The sequence below is a fragment of the Hemicordylus capensis genome, chromosome 2 (assembly GCF_027244095.1).
Source record: "Hemicordylus capensis ecotype Gifberg chromosome 2, rHemCap1.1.pri, whole genome shotgun sequence".
In the NCBI taxonomy this organism is placed as follows: Eukaryota; Metazoa; Chordata; class Lepidosauria; order Squamata; family Cordylidae; genus Hemicordylus; species Hemicordylus capensis.
In genome coordinates, this window is record NC_069658.1 from 247,025,132 (window position 1) to 247,049,020 (window position 23,889).

Here is a 23,889-nt window from a genome sequence, read left to right on the forward strand (position 1 = left end):
ACTTGAGAGCCTTTTATGATTTACAATTTAGCACAGTGTCAACACCCCCATCCAAGAGTTGGTTTTCCTTTCTAGAGTATATAGCTATTTAGGTGTTTTTTTCTGTCTCTCCTTTTTTCTAATAATTTTTGGCAAGGGTGGATTTGTGTGGGTGTGTGTCTTTTTTTTTTTGGAAGCTGGAGAAGAGAGGGCTGCTGGCCTCCCGATTGATAAATGTAATGATGAGATGTCTAAGAACTGCTAATTGTAAAGTTATTTTTATTTGCTTTCTCTCCTTTTCTATTATTTACTGTTTCTTATTTATTTCTGTTATCCTGTTGAAAAACAATAAAAAGATTTAGAGAGAGAGAGAGAGAGATGTCCAAATCAACAGATTACCAGGAAGGGCAACACCCATTTGCTAGCAGAAACAGAGAAACACCTGAGAGCTTTTCGGGTGAGGCAGGCAGCAATGGCAGCTGCGGGTGTGGGCAGGGATCTCTGCGAGGAAGCCACTTGTTCCATCTGCCTGGAGTATTTCACGGACCCCGTGACCATTCCAGAATGTGGGCATATTTTCTGCCGAGCCTGCCTGACCTCGTACTGGAGAGAGGCAAAGTTTTCCTGCCCTCTTTGCAGAGAAACTGTTCCGCAAAGGAACTTCATCTCAAACTGGCAACTGAAAAGTGTTGTAGAGATAGCCAAGAAACTCAGTCTCCAGGGAGGAAACATCAAGACAGAAGGAGAGGAGAGAGTCTGTGAGAAACACCGAGAGCCCCTGAAACTCTTCTGCAAAGACCATGAAGGTCTCATTTGTGTGGTGTGTGATAGATCCAAGGAACACAGAAACCACACGGTGATTTCTCTGGAGGAGGCTTACGAAGAGTACAAGGTAGGAAATAGCTGTGAACGGGGTACTGTGTTGTGCTAAAAACATGTTCTTGTGCAGTTCTCCCCAGCAAGTGATTAGAAGTCACCTGGTCTTTCCTTTCCTTTCTTCTTCTTCCTCTTGGCTGAAGTCTGCTCCTGTGCAGCTGAAACCCAGCCTTGAAGTTTCTATTTGGCCCCCCACCCCAAACAGGCAGCAGCCCTCTTGGCTGGGCTGTGACAACCCAGCTGCATCTCTCGGTCTGGCTAGTGAGCATGAAGTTTCCTGTAATACTGTGACCAAAAACAACCATGATTTACAAATATAATGCATATTTATATACTGCTTTTCCACCAAAGGTTCCGAAAGTGGTTTACATATATATAAAATAGAATGGCTCCCTGTCCCCAAAGGGCTCACAATCGAAAAAAGAAACCTAAGATAGACACCAGCAACAGCCACTGGAGGGATGCTGTGCTAGGGATGGATAGGGCCAGTTGCTCTCCCCCTGCTCAATAAAGAGAATCACCACTTCAAAAAGATGCCCCTTTGCTCAGTTAGCAGGGATGATTTAATTTGTACCTCAGTTCTTTAATTTGTGCACATTTGTCTTTGAGCGATAATATTCTATAGCTGAACTTGGGGGTGAGTTGGGAGAATCACTGGCTGATGTCCTGCCCAACTTGCTGCTCATCACTTGCGAATGTGGGGACAGTTGATTGGCTCCTCAGCTGTGTGCAATGGCTGCTCTGCTGTTCCTGCCATTGGTGATGATGGCCAATAGGTGATTGTGCACTCCTTTGCAGCCAGGGAAGAGGAAGAAGAAAGGATGGGTCTGTTCAGTGACTGGGAAGCAGCACAGACATGCCCCTCTTGGATGGGTGGCCTGCTGTGTAGTATGTCAGCCACTGCCTCTTTGTGTCTTTATATCTCAGAGGCTGGAAATGTCTTTGGCCTCATGATTTCAAAGGGGATTTGGGAACTTGACTCACTTGGGACTGGTTCTCCTAATCATTTTCGGATATCAGGGTTAGCTCTGGGGGTTGGGCCTGTGTTGGATCACACAATTCCCCTCCCTGCTTGGCCCATTGCCAATTCTGTCCACACAGTCAACCTCTTTGGCTTGCTGCCAGCTCTGTGAAGTTGCCGCAGGGCATGACCCCCCCCATGGCTTCCCAGGCGCTGGATGTTATTCCCCTGCTAAGAGCTGGGAATGGCTAGAGGGCAGCACTAAGCAAAAGCCATTGCAGCTGGGGATTCTGGGAGTTGTAGGCAACAACATCTGGGAATCCCTGTTAAACAAATTCCTGGAGGACAGGTCTATCAATGACAACTAGTCTGGTGGCTGTGGACCACCTTCAGCCTCAGAAGCAAGATGCCTCTCAATAACAGTTGCAGGGGAGCAACAGTATGAGAGAGAGCATGCCCTCACCTCTTGCCTGTAGACTTTCCAGAGGCATCTGGTGGGCCAGTGTGGTTTTTTCTAGGTTTTGATCCGTACATAAAGTAAATGTGAAAGAAGGAATCAAACATGAACATTGGTTTTCTCTTCAGGGTCAGATCTGCAGCCTTCTAAAGACTTTGAGGAAGAAAGAGGGAAAAATGCTGACATATAAAGCAGACATAGAAAAGGAAAGCCAGGATCTGCTTGTAAGTGTCACTGGAATGGGAAGTGAAAATCACACAAAACCGTGTGTGGAAACATTGTCTGACATTCTTGTTGAATGTACTAGAGGCAGTCCGATTGAAATTTAGGTCTTGTAGAGTAACTACTGAATGGTAATGTAAGTGTGCCATCAAGTTGATTTCGACTCCTGGCGCCCACAGACCCCTGTGATTTTCCTTGGTAGAATACAGGAGGGGTTTACCATTGCCTCCTTCCACACAGTAGGAGATGATGACTTTCAGCATCCTCCTATATCGCTGCTGCCCGATATAGTACCAGTGGGGATTCGAACCGGCAACTTTCTGCTTGTTAGTCAAGCATTTCCCCGCTGCTCTGAATGGTACTACTGGGTCATGCAGTCAGGATTTCAGCCATTGAGTATAACCTGCAAAAGAGAACAAAGCCCAGGACAGCCCTGCTTCTCAGATCCTTTGTTATTTGGAATGGCCTGAGCAGGTTGGCTTTATAATGAGGCAGTGGCTTCTGGCAGCAGGTGATTCGGGGGCTGTGGTGGGTGGGGAGGGAAACATGGGATGCTAACTTTTACTGAGTCAGTCCATTGGTCCATCTAGCTCCGTATTGCCTACATAGACTGGTAGCGGCTTCTCCAAGGTGTCAGGGAGGAGTCTCTTTCAGCCCTTTCTTGGAGATTCCAGGGAGAGAACTTGGAACCTTCTGCATTCAAGCAGGCAGGTGCTCTTCCCAGAGCAGCCCCATCCCCTAAGGGGAATATCTTTCAGTGCTCACATGTAGTCTATAGACTACATGTTAAGATAAGTGCCCCAAGTTTTAGCCTGGGGTGCTTAGTCTCAATCAAGCCTACATTGACTCAGAAGGAAGCTCCAGTGAAATCAATGCTTTCATCCTGCCCCACCCCCCTTATTGTTTTCCTTAATGAGGTGCTGGGGCTGGAGTAGAAGAAAAGACTCCACATTTTGCTTAGGATCTCCATTGGCCCTGATTCTCTGTGCACTTACTCAGAAGTCAACTCCAATGAATTGAATGAACTCACTGCTTCTTCCAAGTTGTGCTAAGAGCCTTTTCTTCTCTGGTGCTGGAGGGAAGAGCAAAGTGGGAGTAGGATATGCCAAGCTTGATCAAAGCCATCACGCTCTCCGGTCCTTCTCCCATCCAAAAGACCCCACCCAGTAACTCTCCCAGCAGCCCACCATGGCTGAAGCTGGTGCTATTAAATGCTATGTCCATCAATACAAAGGCCACAGCTATCCCGGAGGTTATCCTGGATGAGCACGCGGACCTGGCTTGGATTACGGAGACCAGGTTGGATGAGGGGGGAGATCTAAATCTTTCCCAGATGTGCCTACCAGGTTTCCGGGTTTAGCAACAGTTAAGGCAGGGTGGGCGGGGAGGTGGGTTGCCTTGGTTCATCAGGAGACCATCCCCCTCACCAGATACATTATCTGCCATTCTGACCAGTTCAAGTGCCTGCATGCAGTGATGGGATCATGAGACAATGCTGGGGTTCTGTTGGTTTACTGCCCACCCTGCTGTTGTAACCTCCCGGCCTGATTTATATACCAAATATGCTCATTAGCTAACATACCAAATTAGGCCTGTCCCATAGTGTCACCAAGTGACCAAGTTCTTTTATATAGTGACCATGTAGGATCTGGGCTCAAGGAAGAAAGGAGATCATACCACTCCTAAAAGGATTCAATGGGCTTTATTGAGTATAAAAGAATACACATCAATCTAACTGAGCAGGAAGCAGAACCCTCTATCAATATTACCAACAGTATTTAAACAGAACTTCCTAGCCAGCACCAATATTCAACGTGTTCCTAACTAACATATGTGTGTGCATTAAATCTTCCTAGAGCCTAATACAATTCAGATACAGATGGAAAAGGGGGGGGGGTGTAAGGAAAGTTGAGGGCTGGCATGGTTTGGGGAAGGTCGGGAATTAGTAGAGGAAAGGCGGGGGGGAGAAGGAGGAGATGGAGGGATCCAAGTCTTGTAGAGGCATATTACCAGGATCAGAGACTTGAGAACGCTGGATCTTTCAGCTGAAGGAGCGAGGCTCTTGGCTGGAGACAGGAGTTGTTGCAGTCTGCTCAGATCATGGCTAAGAGTCAGAGCACCATGGCTGGGGAAGTCTTGACTTCTCACTGCGCAGTAGAAGTCACAGACAGCTCCTGTCCATGGACAGAGTTCCTGCTTGTTGCCCCGTGGCTTAGCAGCAAACTCTGGGATGGCTTGTGTGAGCAAGATTGCCCGTAGGCATAAGACTGCTAATCTGCCATGTCCAGAGACGACTCCTTATAGTGGTTCTATCCTTTGATGTCCATTTGAGTCTTCTGGATCATAAAAGGCGTTTATTCTTGCTATCCTCTGAATATTGTCTTTTAATTACCAAAATTAGCTCAGGATATTTGGTCAGTTCAGAGAGATCTCAATCTCATCTTCTGTTAGCTGCTATATAGCCCAAAGCAAATCTGCATCTCTGAGCAAATGGGCCCCCAGATGTGCTAGCCTGGTCCCAAAAGGTGTTAAAAGTCAGGAGTTAGTGAGAGAGTTAGTTCTAATTGTGTGAGACAGCAATTACATTATTTCTTGTGTACCTCTATCTAGTGTGTAATTATAAAGTAACATCAAAAGGGGTACATGTGTGAGGCAAGTTAATCAACACATTTGTCTAAGGCAGAAGCATCCTGTCAGTGAGGTAAGGGGATTACTGGACAGCAGGTTAATTTCAGCAGTGTGAGACTGGAAATTAAGCCTGACCCATTGTGCCTCAGTGAGTATCCACAAACACTGATACCCAATGCTAGATTACCCCTGCCTCTACAAATCATTTACCAAGCATTACCCAGGCAGATCTAATTGAATTCTTAATAAAAATGAAATCATACACAGGCCTGAACTCCCCATACTTCTGAGTTGGTACCTCTAAGTCTAAGGTGGGGTGCCCATAACACTGTCTAACAGTTTCCCAGCCGGAGCTGCTTGAGGTGGTCTCAGATGTGGCGTTGAGGATCACATCCACATGTTAGTCCTGGGGGACTTGCTGAGGCCGCCTTGTCTGGTGCAGCTCGGGGCTTCCTGTCCTCCATGATGACCATGGGCTTGTCTCAACTGATTTCTGGTCTCACACATGTGGCAGGCCATATGCTCAACTTGGTCTTGGGTCAATGGTGGACAGTGATGGTCCATGGATGGTCCAGGAGGCTTTAATACTGTTGTCATGGACAGTTCACTATCTGGTGAAGATTGGCATAAGGCTGGACCCACTACGGGGTTAGAGTGAGTTGGGGGTTAGGGTCACACTACAGTTGAGTTGCGGACAGTGAAGCAGGCTGATAGACAGCTTGAGCATCATTGACGCGGAAAACAGAATGAATGTGACCGAACACAGGCTAGATTACCATATTAGGGCCTATTCTATGGCGGTGATGACGGTGAAGAAATCCTACTTTTCTGCCACCATTGCATCTGCTCAATGTCGTCCAGTGGTGCTTTTTTTAGTGGTTCAGGGCCTCCTATGTCAGGATCCCAAAGAGCATCAAACAGAACCCTCTGCAGCCCGCTGTGACCAATTTGTATTACATTTTGCGGATAAAATAGCTTGCATCCGTTCTGATTCAGATGCTAGGATGTTTGCGGCACTGGAACTGGATATTACCAATGCACTGTCTAGTCTTGTATTGGATGGTTTTCACACTGTGTTGCCTGAGGAGGTGGAGAGGCTGTTTGGAAGGCTGATGAGGCCTACCACATGTGTGCTTGACCCTTGCACTTGGTAGTAGGTGAAGGCTACTAGGGAGGGACTGGGTCCATGGGTGGTGGGGGTGGTGAATGCCTCTCTAAAGCAGAGGGTCCCTTAGCTAAGGAGGCAGTCATTAGGCCCCCCCAAATAGGCCCTAATTGGACCGGGGTGACTTGAATAACTTTTCACCAGTCTCTAACCTCCCCTTCTTGGGTAAGGTGTTGGAGTGTGTGATGGCGTCTCAGCTCCAGGCAGCTCTGGAAGAATCTGGTTACTTAGATCCTTTCCAGCCTGGCTTCGGTCCTAGATATGAGACAGAAACTGTCTTCGTCACCCTGGTGGATGACCTAAGCTTGGGGGGTGTTTCTGGACCTGACATTATCCTTGGAGGCACAGGTGGTGGGGGTGTGCAAAAGTGCCTTTTACCAGCTATGGCTCGTACGCCTGCTACAACCCTACTTGAGATGGTGAGTTTTATGCTATCCCCTGGTGAGTTTTATGCTATTCCAGGCTGTTTGCATGAGTTCAGGTTGCCTGACAAAGCTCTTTTGGCCCCTCTAAGGCTTGTCTGCCTTCTGGCACCAAACGACTGTCTCTGGACGAGTTTCACTCAGGTCAAGGCTAAGTTTCAAAAGGGAGTTAGGCTAGCTTTTACCATTATCATAACTCCCTTTCTGACACTGCAGGGATTGACAGTATTCCTGACATCACTTGTTTTCTCCTCTTAAAATGTGTTTGTTCAGGAGCAAAGAAAAGCAGACAAGCAGAAGACGATGGCTGAGTTCAGACAACTGCACCAGTTTCTGGAAGAGCAAGAGAAACTTTGGCTGGCCCAGATGGAAGAGCTGGAGAAGGAGATGGCGATCAAAAGGGATGAGCACCTGGCCACACTCTCCAAGGAGCTCTCCTGTTTGGCAAGTTTCATTCAAGAGATGGAGGAGAAATGTCAGCAGCCAGCGAGTGAACTCCTGCAGGTGAGGCCTGGTCCATGCATGCCCCAGCAGGAGGCAGGAGAACCTGGATGGGGGAGAATGCAAGGCACTCCTTCAGACTGCAGGGCAGGGATTCCATTTCGGAATTCTCTTCCGCATGAAACATGGAATGGGAAGATGACAACTTGCACATCAGACAAAGAGGTCCTAGCCTAGTCCTCCCCGCTAGGGATGTGCACGAACCGGTTCGGCCAGTTGGGGGGGGGGTACCTTTAAGGAGCAGGGAGGGTGCTCTCCCCCCCCCGGCTGGCCGTGTTTCCCCTGTGGGGCAGCAGCATACCCTCTTGTCATATCCTCAGCGTCAGACCAGTGCGTGTGCATAATTAACCTATGGAATTCTCTGCCACAAGATGTAGAGACAACCTGGATGGCTTTAAGAGGGGTTTGGATAAATTGATGGAGATGAGGTTGTTACAGACCAGGCCTGATTTATACACCAAATATGCTCATTAGCCCAGTGGTGCCTCCAATTAATGTTACAGACCAGGCCTGATTTATACACCAAATATGCTCATTAGCTAGTATACAAAATTAGGTCTGGCCCATAATGTCATCAAGTTCTTTATATGGTGAGGAAAGGAGATCAAACCACTCCTGAAAGGGTTCAATGGGCTTTATTGAACATAAAAGGCTTAACAACAACCTAGCAAAGCAGAATTGCTAACAGTATTAAAACAGAACATCTAGCCAGTGCCAATATTCCACCCAGTGTGCCTGATTGACATATGTGTGTGCAATTAAATCTTCCTAGAGTCTAGTACATTTTAGATACAGGCGGAAAAAGGGGGGGGGAGGAAGGAAGGCTCAGGGCTGGTATGGTTTTTGGGGAATCAGAAATTAGTAGGGGAAAAGAAGGGGGAAGGGGAAGGGGAAGGGAGCAGTAAAAGGGGAAGGGATGAGAGAATTCCAGGCAGCATATTTACCCAGGACCAGAGATAGATTTCTCGTCAGCTGAAGAAGTGAGGCGCTTGGCTGGAGAGAGACGGATCACTTCAGCTGAAGGGGTGAGGCGCTGGCGGAGACAGGAGTTGTGCAGTTGCTTCAGATCATAGCTGAGAGCTCCATTGCTGGGGAGCTTTGACTTCTCACTGCGCAGTGAGAGTCATAGCCTCTGAGCACGGGCAGAGTTCCTGCTTAGCCCCTGCGGCTGTGCAGCAAACTCTGGGAAAGCGTGTGAGCAGATCTTGTTGTAGTCACAAGAATGCTAGCGTGTGAGCAGAATGCCCGTAGGCACAGAACTGCTAAACTCTCTGTCTCAAAAAGCCTCATTCTTATAGTGATTTTCTCTTTGATCCTTGAATAGAATCTATTCTAGAATCTAGAATCTATTCAAGGTCTCCTCTTTTCCTGTGTGTCCAAAAAGGTGTCAACTTCCTGCCACCTTCTCAACAAAATCTTAATTATTCAGGATATCAGCTAGTCCAGAGATATCTTTGGATTTCATCTCTGTAAACTGCGTGCGCTCAGGAAGGGAGGGGTGGGGAGCATTGCCCACAGCAAATCTGCATATTTGCATCCTTGCCAGTCAAAAAGGTGTTAGCAGTTAAGAATTAGTAAAGGGGATTGAGGATATTCTGTGTGAGACAGCAATTACATATGTACCTTTATCCAGTGTTTTTCTTGTAATTGAAAACAAGATAATATTTAGAGGAACATACGTGTGTGAGACTTGTAGCATTAGTAAGGTGAGAATTAAAGTCTACAAGCATTATCTCTGTATCCATTTGGCTATGTTGAATTTCTATAGACAGCAATTGAGCTTAATCACTTGGGCCTTGGGCTATGTTGAATTTCTATAGACAGCAATTGAGCTTAATCACTTGGGCCTTGCAGGGCCATCACTGACAATGGAAGGAGGAACTCAACAGGTCTGGCAAACCCGTCCACAGACACCTTGGTAGCCAGTGGTATTAGCATATGGATTGCAGCATTCAGACCTGGCTCCATTGTTCCCTTGCATATCCCATTTTAACAACACAATGCCAGGTTCCTCCTCTCTTCACAGAGCAGGGAACAGCATGCCAGAGTTCAGGTTTGATTTCATTTCTTGATATAACATGGAGTCACCCAGGCCCATATATTTCACCATACTTCTGAGTTGATACCTCTGGTTATGATGGGTTATGACCGTTCACAACAAGGTCTATCAATGGCTACTAGTCTCAGGGTTATAGGCCACCTCCAGCCTCAGAGACAGGATGCCTCTGACTAGCAATTGCAGGGGAGTAATAGCAGGAGAAAGGGCATGACCTCAGCTCTTGCCTGTGGCTTCCCAGAGGCATCTGGTGGGCCACAGTGAAACAGGGCGCTGAACTAGATGGGCCTTGGGCCTGATTCAGCAGGACTGTTCTTATGTTCCCATTTTAATTTGCTACATGTGCAACTTCAGCTAAAGACAGTAGCAGAAACACCACGGACTCCTGTCCAGGGAAAGGCTACATCCAAACCTTTCCACAATTCCTTCACCTATACAAGCAGTGAGGGAGTCCCGTTTATGGTGTTGATAACTGGGTTTCTTATGTTCAGGAACACACAAGAGTCCTGTCTTTGGACCATTGTGAGCTACAGGATTCCCTTTAATGGCATTTCCTATCATTTTCATCTCTCTGCTAATGCATGCTTTTCTAAAGTCTCCCAATAAAAGACTGTTTCCATCGTGCTCTCCTTGTGGGTTCTGGCTGCCCATGGTTGACAGCAGTCAGGGTTTGCCATGGTTGGCAGCAATCAGACTGGAGGGTCTGATCTAGCAGGGCTCTTCTTTTGTACTCTTTCAGGGCTGGGATTTCTCTCCCCCCATACTTCTTATTTTGTTTGTTTTTAATATCTTCACTGAATGTATCTACCTGACTGCTCACAATGGAATTAGTTGAATAAACATATAAAATGTTTAGATGGTGTATAATATGGATAGGCCACGTCTTGTGGTAGCAAGCATGAGGTGTCCCCTTTGCTAAGCAGGGTCTGCCCTGCTTTGCATTGGAATGGGAGACTACATGTGGGAGCACTGTAAGAGATGGGGATCTCTTAGGGGATGGAGCCGCTCTGGGAAGAGTTATAATAAAGTGATGCCTCTATTCACTTAAGTCTATAAGAAGAGCTTTGCTGGATCAGGCCAAGCATCCTATTTCCTAAGCTCTCTGATCACATCAGTAACTGAGTTCTTTCTTCTTTCTCTTCCCTCCACTCTAGGATGTTAGAAGGACCTTGGAGAGGTAAGTGGAACCCACTCATTTCCCTTACAGCTTCATGATGCTAGGCAGGGTCTAGGTAGCATGTGATGAACCATTTTGGGGTGTGTGTGTATATATATAAATTTACAGTACAAGACCAAACATAGCATACCTACAACAAGCAGCAATAATACAATTATCAGAAGAGCAGGGGGAGGAATACCCATAAAAACATCTCAATTAAAATTTTGTTAAAACATTTCTTATTTTTATAGCAGCCCATTGGAATCTGCAACTTGATTGGGCGGTCATCTGGTGGAATTTTCCCTTCCCAGTAGTGCAATCCTGACTATCATAGAATTCTGTTTCTGCATGATTAACAGAAGCTCTGTAAAAGGCCAACTATTGTAGAAACTAAAATTTACATTTCTTTCCAAGTGTAGCATTTATTTAAAATCACAGTTGATCTAGAGATTTGAGCAGTGGTCTGTGCCCTACATCACTGAACACTTGATAGGCAGTGTGGTGTACTAAGATGTATTCAACAAGCGAAACGATATGCCCGTAGCCAGAGCTGCGGTATTCATCAACTCAGCTTGGCGGATGTTCAGTGGGGCGTGCTGCACATGACTGCTCCAAAAGTAGCCTTATCGTGAATTTCTTCAACATGCCCCAAATCAAATGGGGATTCCAATAAACTTTCCCATCTGTTCTCAATGCCACACATCACTGATCACTTGAGAGGCTGTTTGCTGTGTGCACTGCAAAAAATCGATGTGGTCTGTTTGGAGAGTCTCTGATCTTGCGGAAGTAAACTGCCCCCCGCAAATTAAAAAGGAATTAGGTAAATCAAAACAATGTCCTGCGCACAAATGAAAAGACCCCTCTTTATCCTGCAGTAAAGCCTGTCGTCTGGGAAAGGCCATATCTCTCCAGTGACACCTAGAGAAAGGAAATGTCTGTGGTGTGATGTCATCGAGCTCAAAAGCTCCATGTCCCTTGCAAAGCAGAGTCCGTCAAGGCAGGGAAATGCTGAGCATGATGTCATATGTTGTTTAGGCAAAGAAGAAATGACATGACTGCACACACATGAGGAAATGTGAGGCTGCCGCTCGTTTTGCCTGCACATGCCTCACTTGTGGGGTGCCAGCAGCCATCATGAGGGACAAATCCCGCCTCCCCAAGCACCTTGATCACCTTTCTTTATCTCTGCTGTTCATTGTCTTCCATTCCTCTGCTGTGCTTGTAGATTCTAAATGGGATGGATGAAGCCATAATGTCTTTGCTCTCCACCAGGTGTGAGAAGGAGGAGAAGATGTATGAGAAGAAGAATCCAGTGGCTTTTCCTCCAGCCCTGAAGTGGAGGATCTGGGACTTCTCTGACATAAGCGCCTTTCTGGAGGGTGTCATGAAGCAGTTCAAAGGTAATGAGGAATGAATGGCTCAAAGAAGAGATAACCAATGATATATCTCAGCGTGTGCTGGGCAGAGTGCTGCTGCCTGGAAGAGCTTGCTGGCTCAGCTGGGACAGAGGTCAGCACCTACTAATTTAGGGTTAAAGTTGCCTCTCACCACCATCCCCCTGGCGGCACCCTCACCAGCCACTACTGCCCTAGCAGGAGCCCTGTTGCCTCAGAGCCCTAATACCTCTGAGTCCTGCCCCCACTCCAGAAGCACTCTGCAAGACTGGAAAGACATCACTGGTGATCTGATTGCGGTACCAAGAGCCATTTTTAAGAGATTGCTTTGGAATTAGGTACATTTGTAGACCTGTCATGATTTATAATGTATCATGGCCTGCAGAAATCAAGGTGAACTGGCCCCGCTGTGACAGGGCTTCACCCACAGGAGCAAGGCAGGGTCAACAGGTGGAGGTCCTGCTGCTTCTTCTGTCAATAATGAGCATGAATGGAGGTCAAACAAGCCAGGGTCAAGAGCCCGTAAGCCAGGTCTATGCAGGAGAAGTGCATGTCACAGTCAAACGAGTGAGGGTCAAGACGCAGTAAGTTGAGTACAAGCAGAAGCAGGTGGGAGTCAAGGTCAAAGCAAGCCAAGGTCAAGCCAGGAAGTTGGGTCTACTTGGGAGCAAGACGACTACAACGACTGTGTTGCTTCAGCAAAGTCCTGAAGCAGGCTGAGCCCTTTAGAAAGGGGAATGGATTCTGGCCATTCCCCTTCCTGTGGGCGGCTTGAGAGCTTAGAGGGCCTGTGCCCTATTCTTCAGACACAAGCTGTGGTGAGGCTGGGGAGTCCCCCTCTCAGCAGGTGGATGGTCTGTGGAGTCCTTTGAGTCTGAGGACACCGTCCAGGGTGTATCCTCTCGTCCTTGTGGAGGGGGTGGATCTGGCACAGCTGGGGCCTCCCATCCCAACTCATTCCCCCCACTGTCTCCTTCACCCCATGGCTGAGGTGTTTTGGGGCCCAGGGTTTCCTGTCCTGACTCATCCCCAAAACTGTCCACATCGCTCCCTGGATGAGGGGCCTCAGAACTCAGGGTCATGATAGAAGTAAGATTTGTAGTGAAAAATGGATTGAAGAGGATGTGATGAACTATATAATTCTGACTACAAATACTTTGATACTGCTTTTCAACAAAAGTTCCCAAAGCAGTTCACATAGATATGAATAAATAAATAAATGGCTCCCTGATAGATGCCAGCAACAGCCACTGGAGAGATGCTGTGCTGGGGATGGAGAGGGCCATCACGCTAAATAAAGAGAATTCCTTTTCTCAGTTAGCAGATATAAATTATGATGTATTATTACTAGCTCCTTTCCTTAATCCCATGTTTTAAAAATACTTTTAACCCTTTTATTTGTGGAGATAAAAGGAAAAACCTGAAGGTGATTCAGCCACAAGTTTAAAATTATAGTTGAACAACTATAGGCTAGTCTCCAACCTTCCGTGGCTGGGCAAGGTAATTGAGAAGGTGGTAGGCTCCCAACTCCTGGCAGTCTTCGATGAAAATGATTATCTAGACCCATTTCAGACCGGCTTTTGGTTAGGCTATGGGGTGGAGACTGCTTTGGTCTGCCTGATGGATGATCTCCAATTGGGAATTGGCAGAGGAAGTGTGACTCTGTTGGTCCTTTTCGGACCTCTCGGCGGCTTTTGATACTATCAACTATAGTATTCTTCTGGAGTGTCGGATGGGGTTGGGCGTGGGAGGCAACACTCTTACCTCTCAGGCAGATTCCAGATGGTGTCCCTTGGGGACGGTTTTTCTTCAAAAACTGAACTTCAGTATGGTGTCCCTCTGATGTTGTTTAACATCTGCATGAAACCGCTGGGAGAGATCATCAGGAGATTTGGTGCAGGGTGTTATCAGTATGCTGATGACACCTAAATCTTTTTCTCCATGGCAACATCATCAGGAGAAGGCATAACCTCCCTAAATGCCTGCCTGGAGGCAGTGATGAGCTGGATGAGAGATAACAAGCTTAGGCTGAATCTAGATAAGACGGAGGTATTTATTATGCGGAGTCGGAACTCAGGAGATGATTTTGATCTGCCGGTTCTGGATGGGGTCACACTTCCCCAGAAGGAACAGGTATGCAGTCTGGGGGTGCTTCTGGACACAAACCTCTCCTTGGTGTCGCAGGTTGAGGCACTGGCCAGAGGTGCTTTTTTATCAGCTTTGGCAGATATGCCAGCTGTGTCCATTTCTTGAGATAAATGACCTCAGTAGTACATCTGCTGGTCACCTCCAGACGTGATTACTGCAATGTGTTCTATGTGGGGCTGCCATTGTACATAGTCCAGAAACTGCAGTTGGTCCAGAATGTGGCAGTCAGGTTGGACTCTGGGTCATTGTGGAGAGACTGTATCACTCTATCTTTAAAGATCTACACTGGTAGCCTATAAGTTTCCAGGTAAAATATGAGGCTTTGGTTATCCTCTCTAATAAAAGGCTTGGTGTCCGTCCGTGGACAACCAAGCGTGCGTCCGTGCCTCCCTCGGCTGTTCTGAGCATGCGCGGAGCGCATGCTCAGAACAGACCGAGGGAGACACGACCGCCAGCACCCGGCGGCCATGTTGGGCGGCCAGAAGCGGCCGCCCCGAAGAAGCCGATGAAGCCTCGCAAAGCCAGGAAAGAGGCGGTGGGGGAAACTGGCCGAGGCGGCGGGCGAGGCGGTGGCGGAGCCATGGCCGAGGCCTGGCCGCGCCGCCGAAGCTGGGCGGAAGGAAGAGGCGGCGGGGGAAGCTGGCCGAGGTGGCGGCGGAGCTGAGGCCTGGCGGCGCCGCCAAGGATAGGCAGCTGGAAGACTTTGGGGCCCTTGCCCGGCCCCAAAATTGCCCTTGCTCCAAATGTTTCCTGCCGCCACCGCCGACCACTCTCCCGCCCTCCCAGCTGTCCAATTACTCCTTCCCCGATCCTCCCCCAAATGATTAAGGGCCAAAATGGCCCATGAGAATGCCTCCGCGGCCGCTGCCCGCCCGCCCGCCCTCCCAGCTGCCCGAGCCCTCATTATCCGATCCAGCCCGCAACAGTTGGGCGAAGTAAAAGCATATTTTGCGAAGAAGAGAGGAGCTCGCGAACAGAGCTCCTCTCTGTGCTAAGCCTCTTCCCAAACTGGTGCTTTGGGCGCAAAGGATGCCTATTGCGTCCTTTGCGTCCATAGCGGCAGTTAGGGCAGTGGCTTAGCACAGAGAGGAGCTCTGTTCGCGAGCTCCTCTCTTCTTCACAAAATATGCTTTTACTTCGCCTGACTGTCGCGGGCTGGATCGGGTAAGGAAGGCTTGGGCAAGAGGGAGGGGGGACAAGGGCAAGGACAAGGGACAAGTTGCTCGGGCAAGGGGCGGGGGGGGGCAAAGGCGAGAGGGAGTGTGGCAGGGGGGGAAAACTCTCCCCTACTAGCGCCCGTTATTTCAACGGGCCTGAAAACACTAGTAACCTATAAAGCCCTAAACAATTTGGGCCCTGGGTATTTAAGAGAACGTTTTCTTCGCTATGAACCACACTGCCCATTGAGATAATCTGGATTGGTTTGTCGGTAGTTGCCACTCATCTGGTGGCTACTCAGGGACGGACCTTCTCCATTGCTGCCCCGAGGCTTTGGAACACGCTTCCTGCTGAAATAAGAGCCTCCCCCTCTCTTACAACTTCTAAAAAGGCAGTCAAGATGCATTTGTTCACCCAGGCTTTTAATTAGATATTGTTTTAATAGTGTTTTTAATAGTTTTAACGGTCTAAATTTTAAATTGTTGTAAGGTTTTAACCTTTTTATTCATTCTTTTTATTGTTTTGTTGTAAACCACCCAGATACTTGCATTTTGGGTGAAATGTGTTAAATAAATAAATAAAATCCCATTTAAAAATATTGTATTGAATACAGAACAAGGTAGAGGTTATTGAAATATATGAACATGTAAGGCATTCCTCCATGACACAGAACATGCTAGATGGAATAAGTGTCTGGGCACTCATGTTTATGAGACTGTTAGTGGATTCTCTTTGAGGCTTATAATGCTGGAACCTATTTCCCCCCCAACTCAACTGAACTAAAGGGGCACTCGTGTGCTTCTTAAAATGAGCATACAATTTAATCTTAACACTTCTCGTCTCCTATTTTCTGCTACGTATGCAGTATGCTTAAAAAGTTCCAAATACTAAGTTATAACATCTTTATATATTTCTCCAAAGTGTACCTGTTGCTAATCCCATCTGTGGCAGCTCTCACGAGTGTTTGCGAGCAGCTGCCTGGATAGTGACAGGGACCGGGCGAGAAAATGGCGGCAGTGGCAGGCGGGGAAGGAAAGCGCCGGCTGGTGAGGGAAAGCAGACTGGGAGGGGGAGAACGGACTGGGGCTGAAGGGAGGGGGAAAATGAAGATGGGGAGGAGAGACAGGGAGAACTAGGGGCACTGATGCTCTGTGCCGGATCAGCTAGTTTAAGCTCTTTCATGACTCTCTCTCCAGGAGTTCCAATGACCCAGCTACTCAAGGAAAGTGGATTCGTTATCAGCATGATGACATGATGCTTAATATCTGTTCCCTTTGCTTCCGCAGACACTCTGGTATCTGGACTACCCCTGCAGAAAGGTAAATGTTGAGAACCAGTCAAGGCAGAAATGGCTACAGGTTTCAGAGGGCCCTCAACAAATTGCCCATGATGGGTCCTGTAGTACAAGTGGGGTGTGTGTCCAAGAATGACCAACCTCCCACAGACACAAAGGTTGTGGGCACAGATGGTCTTGGGGGATCTGTGATGTAGGGCATCAAATGGAGTCAAGACAGACATGAAGAGCAATATGGTAATCTTTATACTAGCAAAGATGGGGATTGGTTCTAAGTAAGAATCAACAGAAGCCAAATTGGTGAGTTTAGTGGAAAGTATGTGTCAGGCTCTCTGTCACACGCAGTATTTTATACACCACAATATGCTAAAGGAAAGGAATGTGCTCAACCCACTGACCTGCAGATACTACATTTTGCATTGACAATCCTGCCAATCCTGGCGACGCAGAGTGGGAGGAAGATCGGGCAGGCTGAAGGTGGCTGCAGCACTCAGATGCCACCTTTACCACTGTCACACTCAGCTGCCTGGGACAGTGCAGGCTGGTGGCACAGCCACCAGACCACCCCAGGACAGACTAAAGAGGATTTGGAGGCCACCAGACCACCCCAGGACAGACTAAAGAGGATTGGAGGGTGTGTGGGGGCCATGAACTTCTGCCTGGAAGTCGAGGGGTAAGAGCATCCCTGTCCATGTCCCCCATTAGATCCAGCCCTGCTGGATCAGGCCCAAGAAGGCCCATCTAGTCCAGCATCCTGTTTCACACAGTGACCTACCAGATGCCACTGGAAGCCACAGGCAGGAGTTGAGGGCATGCCCTCCCTCCTGCTGTTACTCCCCTGCAACTGGTACTCAGAGGCATCCTGCCTTTGAGGCTGGAGGTGGCCTATAGCCCTCCAACTAGTAGCTGATGATAGACCTCTCCTCCATCAAGTTATCCAAACCCCTCTTAAAGCCATCCAGGTTGTTGGCTCCCCACAGTCGTCTTTTTTCTAAACTTAATAGTACTCCAGATGTGGCCACACCATAGTTTTGTATAAGGGCATTAGAATACTAGCAGTTTTATTATCAATCCCCTTCCTAATGATTCCTAGCATGCTTCTGCACATTGAGTTGACACTTTCAATGAGCTTGCCACCACGACCCCAAGATCCCTCTCCTAGTCAGTCACCAACAGCTCAGATCCCATCAACATATACTTGAAGTTGGGATTTTTTGTTTTTCTAGATCATTTATGAATCAATTAAAAAACCCTTCAACCTCTACATAAAACTGCAAGGAGAGGCCATCTGAGGTTTGAACACTGTTAGAAGGCTGATGACATCCAACTCCATCTCACTATGCCATACGATCCCAGGAAGGTGGTGGTCATTTCAATAAGTACCTGGAGGAAGTGATGGTCTGTGACTTATTCCAGACTAGACAGAGGTGCTTTGGGTCAGTAGGAGAGCTGATGCAGGAAGAAGGGTTTAGCCTTTTCTGGACAGGGGAGCACTCCCTCTGCAAGAACAGGGGCACTCTCTGGGGGTCATCCTGGACTTGGCTTTGCTCCTGGATGCCCACCTGTCAGCTGTGACCACGATTGCCTGGCATGAGCCCTCTGGCACCTCATGTGGCTGGTGAGTGGTCACTCACAGCCCCAGTTTCCCCCACACGTTCTTCCCACTCACCTGCCGAATCTCCTTGCATCTCCCTTGTAGCAGAGATGTGTGGAGTACTCCATGCAGTCTTTTTCACCACCCAGATCTCTCTCTTCCCAAACACCCAATCTCCATGCAACCCCCACCCAGCAGAGCATAGAACAATCTGCAAATTATTCCCCCATCATACCTCTCTCCCAGATGGCATTGGCCGTTTGCACTGATAACCCATATGATCACTAGGGGCATTGGGAGTAGAGATAGTCAGGGAGGCGAGTCTCACAATCAGTGAGACTCGCTTCTAGGGGTTTGCGGAGAGAGCAGGGTTAGCCCTCTCTCCCTGCAGACGATCCCCAGGCAGCCCTGGGCGGCTGGCGGGGACTGCAGGCATTGGGCCACGCGGCCCCCGGAAGTTCCAGCATGCCCTGCGCAAGTGCGCAGGGCATGCTGGAGAGACCCCAAATCCGGGAGGCTACTTTTTAGCCTCTTGGTTGGAGGTCTCCTCATGAGTTGTAGCAGCGCGTTGAAGGAAGTGGAAGCCTGTACTGTGAAGAGCAGATGCAGCTTGAGGTGGTAAGCAAGCTTTTCTTAACAGAACAACATCTAGCCTTCCCCCCCTTAAAACTAACTAACAGGAGGAGGGGAGATTTTGAGGGACTGGTTTGTCTTTAAGGGATAAGTACTAGTCTCTCTCTCTCCCTCTGTGTTGTTTGTCAGGGCTAGCATTTGCCAGAGCTAGCAAACTCCGGTGTTTTTTTGTCCCTGCCTGGAGGGGGTGAAGTCAGCTAGGGATGGGGGAGGCCCCACATTCTTTTGACATTCCTTTCAGCCACATCCTGTGTCTCAGTTGGAAGCCTGCTCTCTACATAAGAGATGAAGGCCCGAGAGTATAGCCAACTTGGATCGCAAACAGGACGCTGGAGTTTTGCAGGAGTTAACAGAAAGTGTGTGGGGCAGCCTGGAACAAGCCCCTGTGATCACAAGGAGCTTGGTGGAGAAGAGAACATAAATACAAATCTCTCCCTCATATTCTTGAGAAAGGCTGTTTGGGCAGTTAAATAGGTGACCATTATAGCTGAGACCTATCCTACTAACAGATTATCTCTAAACACTGTAAACAGCCAACAAAACCAGTATGAAGATAGAAAGTCAGCAGAGGAGGGGGCACTTCCCAGTGTATTGCACAGAGTGCCACATGCATGACTATTTGCCCCATGGGCAGAAGTCATGGGTGTGTGCTCGGTGCAAAGAGCTCCTGGCTCTCAGGGAACCCATTCGTTCCCTTGAGAGACCAAGGTGGTGCATCTGGAGAAGCTCAGAGAGGCATGTGGATGAGACCTTCAGGGATGTGATAGAGGCATCCCACTCCAGGGCTGACAGCAACTCTGCTGTCAGGGAGAATGAAGGTCTTGGGCAAGGAGGACATCGGTCTGAGGAGGAGGGAAATGCTCCTTTAGAAGGAACCCCTTCTGTGAAAGATAAGCCCATGTACTCTCGTACGGGGGATATTCCTCGGTGTGGGGGAGGGCTCCTTGTAGTGGGTGCTTCTATCATTAGAGGTATAGAGAGATGGGTTTGTGACCCACATGTTGACTGCACGGTGACTTGCCTCTCTGGTGCGAAGGTTGTGGACATCACACAGCATCTAGATAGGCTATTAGGCAGCGCTGGGGAGGAGACAACTGTTGTGGTGCATGTTGGCACCAACAATGTGGGGAAATGTAGTTGGGAGGTACTGGAAGCCAAATTTAGGCTGATAGATAGCATATTGAAGTCCAGGACCCCCCAGGTATCATTCTAAAAAATGCTACCTGTTCCACACACAGGTACAGTGGGACAGGCAGAGCTGAGGGGTTTCAATGCGTGGATGAGACATTGGTGCCGGGAGGAGGGGTTTAGATTTGTGCTACTCCACCTCCAAGGCACCACTCCCTGGCCTTTCTATAGCGTTTATACCCAAGGATAACAGTGTTCCATTGGTTCTCACAGTTCCACCATGTTTCTGTTATGCCCACTATATCTATTTCTGCATTAGCAACTAAACACTCCAGCTCACCCATCTTGGCTCAGAGGCTTCTGGCAATGGCATGTAAGCACCTATACGCTGAATCTCTTCCCTGATGTATGCTATCTTTCTTGTGACTCTTTGACCAGCTGGCACAGGCTCCTGTCTGCTCTTTATGTGGTTCTGCTCTGTCCCCTTCTGTTTTATCAGAATCCTTTGCACCCTTGCACTTTAAAGGATGGCGTTTGCCAAACCGGATACTGCCCAGCTCCCCTTGGCAATTCCCCAGGCGTTATCTTAAAAGCTACTCTGCAACCTTTTAAGCGCCAGCAGTCTGGTTTCATCTTGGTTCAAGTGCAGCCCGTCCCTTTTGTACAGGCCTTTCTTTCCCCAAAATGTGTCCCAGTGCCTAACAAATCTAAACCCCTCCTCCCAGCACCAACGTCTCATCCACACATTGAAACCCCCCAGCTCTGCCTGTCTCACTGTACCTGTACATGGAACAGGTAGAATTTCTTTGAATGCTACCTTGGGGGTCCTGGACTTTAATATGCTATTTGAAGGATAGGTCTCAGCTGTAATGGTCAGCTATTTAAATGACCAAATAGCCTTTTTCAAGAATATGAGGGAGGGATTTGTATTTATGTTTTCCGAGTATGGGGAGGGCATCCATCACGTGATGAGTTGTCAAGCTCTGCATGCTCCGAGACAGGGCCAATGAAAAGCAAGCACGTCCTCTACTCCCTCTGTTCTGCCCCATTGTACCCAGTTCTGGTCCTGTCTTCGCTCCGGAACAGTACTGCTTCGTTGTTTTTTCCTGGATCTCAGCTTGCTGTACCTTTCTACTGTGTGCGAGGGGGGAAAGGAGTTGATGTGTTACTCTTGTCGGTCTCTGCCCTGTGTCGTGAGTTTTTGCTTGCTTTGGAGTAGATTTTGTTTTGCTGCTTCTCTTATTACTGTTGCTCGCCTTTCCTCCTGTGGTTAGTCTCTTTGTCGTCTTGTGTGGATTTGTGTTTCCCTCCCCCCACCCTTGTTACTCGCACGTCTCGAGAGAGATTATGGAAATCGCCCATACCGGCGATATGCTCAGAGATTCCCTGTCAGAGGGCCCTCTTTCTGATGCCCCTAGAGAGACCCCTATAGACCCTTTGGGGGCTGGGGAGGGAGCAGAAATTGGCACGCCAGCCCAAACGGCCCCGTTATCCAGATAAAAAACGGGGGGGGGGAGCGGGGATTGCGCGGCTGCAATCGGAGCACTGTAAGGTGCTCAAAAAATCGAAGCACCTGAAAAGGGCAGATGGCACTAAACAAAAGAAAAAGCAAAAAGCAAAGAAAAGCGCCTTGGCCAAGACACCTCTGAGTTAGGCTCCAGATTAGAGCTGTGCGGGAGCAGCAGCCGGTAAAAGGGCAGCCAGTTTTTCCCACCGAAGTTGCGCCCGCCATTTTCCCCAACCCCGGGCTGCCCACGTTTCCTTCTCAGCAGTCGAACCTGGCTCGGGCGGTGCTCTCGGATGCCGTAGGGCAGGTGGTCATGGCTACGGCAGGGCAGCTGGGCTTACCTGCGCCCGGCGGGGCGCAGTCGGGGGGCACGATTTCCACAGCTTTGCCCTCTCCAGCCTACCCAGCGGTGGTGAGTGATTTGGCGGGAGCAGGGCTGACGGGCATTGTGGCCCCGGGCGGTGAGCTATTCTCGAACAAGGAACTCTCCTGGCTTAGTAATTTTGTGCAAAAACAGTGCTTGGCCGTAGTCTCTCCTCTTTTGGCACAGCCGTGCCCAGGGGTTCCTGTGTCAGGAGGACGGGCAGATAAAACTATGGTGGCATCCGCGCTAGTAGCTCCTTCCCGCAGGGGCCGGCGGCCATCTTTTTCTTCACTTTAATATGCTATTTGAAGGATAGGTCTCAGCTGTAATGGTCAGCTATTTAAATGACCAAACAGCCTTTTTCAAGAATATGAGGGAGGGATTTGTATTTACGTTCTCTTTTCCACCGGGCGCCTTGTGATCACAGGGGCTTGTTCCAGGCTCCCCTGCACACTTCCTGCTAAACTTATGCAAAACTCCAACATCCTGTTTGCTATCCCTGTTGGCTATGCTCTCGGGCCTTCACCTCTTACGTAGAGAGCAGGCTTCCAACTGAGACACAGATGTGGCTCAAAGGAATGTCAAAGGAATGTGGGGCATTCTCCAGCCCTAACTGATTCCACCCCCTCTAGGCAGGGACAAACAAAAACACTGTAGTTTGCTAGCCCTGGCAAATCACACACACACACACACACACACACACACACACACACACAGACTAGGAATTATTCCTTAAAGAGAAACCAGCCCCTCAAAATCTCCCCTCCTTCTGTTAGTTAGTTTTAAGGGGGGAAAGGCTAGATGTTGTTCTACTTTAGAAAAGCTTGCTCAGCTCCTCAAGCTGTGTCTGTTCTCCACAGACTGCTTTTCAACAAAAGTCAAAGCAATTTACATAGAAAAATAAACAGCTGCTTCCCTGTCCCCAAAAGAATCACAGGCTAAAAAGAAACACAAAGTAGACACCAGCAACCACCACTGATGGCTTTGCTGGGGTTGGATGGGGACAGTTGCTCCCCACCCCGCATTCAATACAAAGGAATCATCACTTTAAATGGTGTCTCTTTGCTCAGGCAGCAAGATAACTACTAGTATGTTCCTCAGCCTTGTCCAAAGTGTGGGGAGAAGGGGGCACAAATGCTTGCTCTGGGCCCTCCAAGTCCTTAATAGACACACATAAGGATCATTTACAACACTTGTAGCTGCCCTTCCTCCAAGGAGCACAGGGTAGACTAGATTGTTTTTCTTCTCCCTTCTATTTCCACAACAATCCAGTAGGATGTACAAACTGGTTTGAGCTCAAACCGGTTCGAATTCGAACTGGGTCGATTCGATGGTTCGAATTCAAACCAATCCAGCCATCAGGTTCGAGCTGCAGGTTCGAATTCGAACCAAACTGGGGGTGGTTCAATTCAAACTGGTTCAAACTGTGGGTGGGGTGGTAGCTGGCACCCATGGGTACCTACCACCCAAACCCCAAAGTAATTGGACACTCATACGATTTTTTATGAATGTTTGAAATTTATTTATATATCTTTCTCATAGGGTATAATGGGACTCGAAGCAGCCCATTATTCCCTATTGTGGAGCACCCATGGGTGCTAACAACCACTCAAACCCCAAAGCAATCAGACACTCCTATGACTTTTTATGAATATTTGAAATATTTTTAATTATTTTTCTCATAGGGTATAATGTGACTCAAACCAGCCCATTCAACTCCCATAATCCCCAGCCCCAGTGGCCTTTGATTGGGGATTATGGGAGTTGGAGCCCAATAACATTTGGGGACCCAATGTTGAGAATCTCTGCTCTAAGACACCCCTTCATCCCTGACATGAAGCTATACATTTGCTGCAATCCTCATTATTCCCTATGAGGAATAAAAAATTACTTTAAAAATTCACCAATAATTGGAGGAGTGTCCGATTGCTGTGAGGTTTTGTGGGTGATAGATGCCCCTGGGTGCCTACTACCCACCCCACGTTTGTGCCCCTAAGTGCTCCACAATAGGGAATAATGGGCTGATTCGAGTCCCATTATACCCTATGAGAGCAAATAAAAATAAATTTCAAAAATTCATAAAATATCGTACGAGTGTCCAATTACTTTGGGGTTTGGGTGGTAGGTACCCATGGGTGCCAGCTATCACCCCACCCACTTTTGGAGGTTTGAGCTGGTTCAAACCCGGTTTGAATTTGAACCAAACCGGGCAAACCAATCTTGTGCACATCCCTACAATCTGG

At 48.3% G+C, this 23,889-nt stretch overlaps 1 protein-coding gene across 4 annotated transcripts in view; it reads left to right on the plus strand.

Moving 5' to 3' along the window:
- Positions 1-350: 350 nt before the first annotated feature.
- LOC128342662 (zinc finger protein RFP-like) overlaps positions 351-23,889 on the plus strand; it is a 32,089-nt gene continuing 8,550 nt past the window's right edge. For 3 of the 4 annotated variants that reach the window (XM_053290316.1, XM_053290317.1, XM_053290312.1), the window contains exons 1-6: positions 351-871; positions 2,402-2,497; positions 6,984-7,214; positions 10,422-10,444; positions 11,699-11,826; positions 16,413-16,445. In XM_053290316.1, coding sequence (XP_053146291.1) covers positions 452-871; positions 2,402-2,497; positions 6,984-7,214; positions 10,422-10,444; positions 11,699-11,826; positions 16,413-16,445 — 931 coding nt within the window. In that variant the 5' untranslated portion in view covers positions 351-451. The remainder of the gene's footprint in view (positions 872-2,401; positions 2,498-6,983; positions 7,215-10,421; positions 10,445-11,698; positions 11,827-16,412; positions 16,446-23,889) is intronic. The other variant, XM_053290313.1, reaches the window with a different exon arrangement.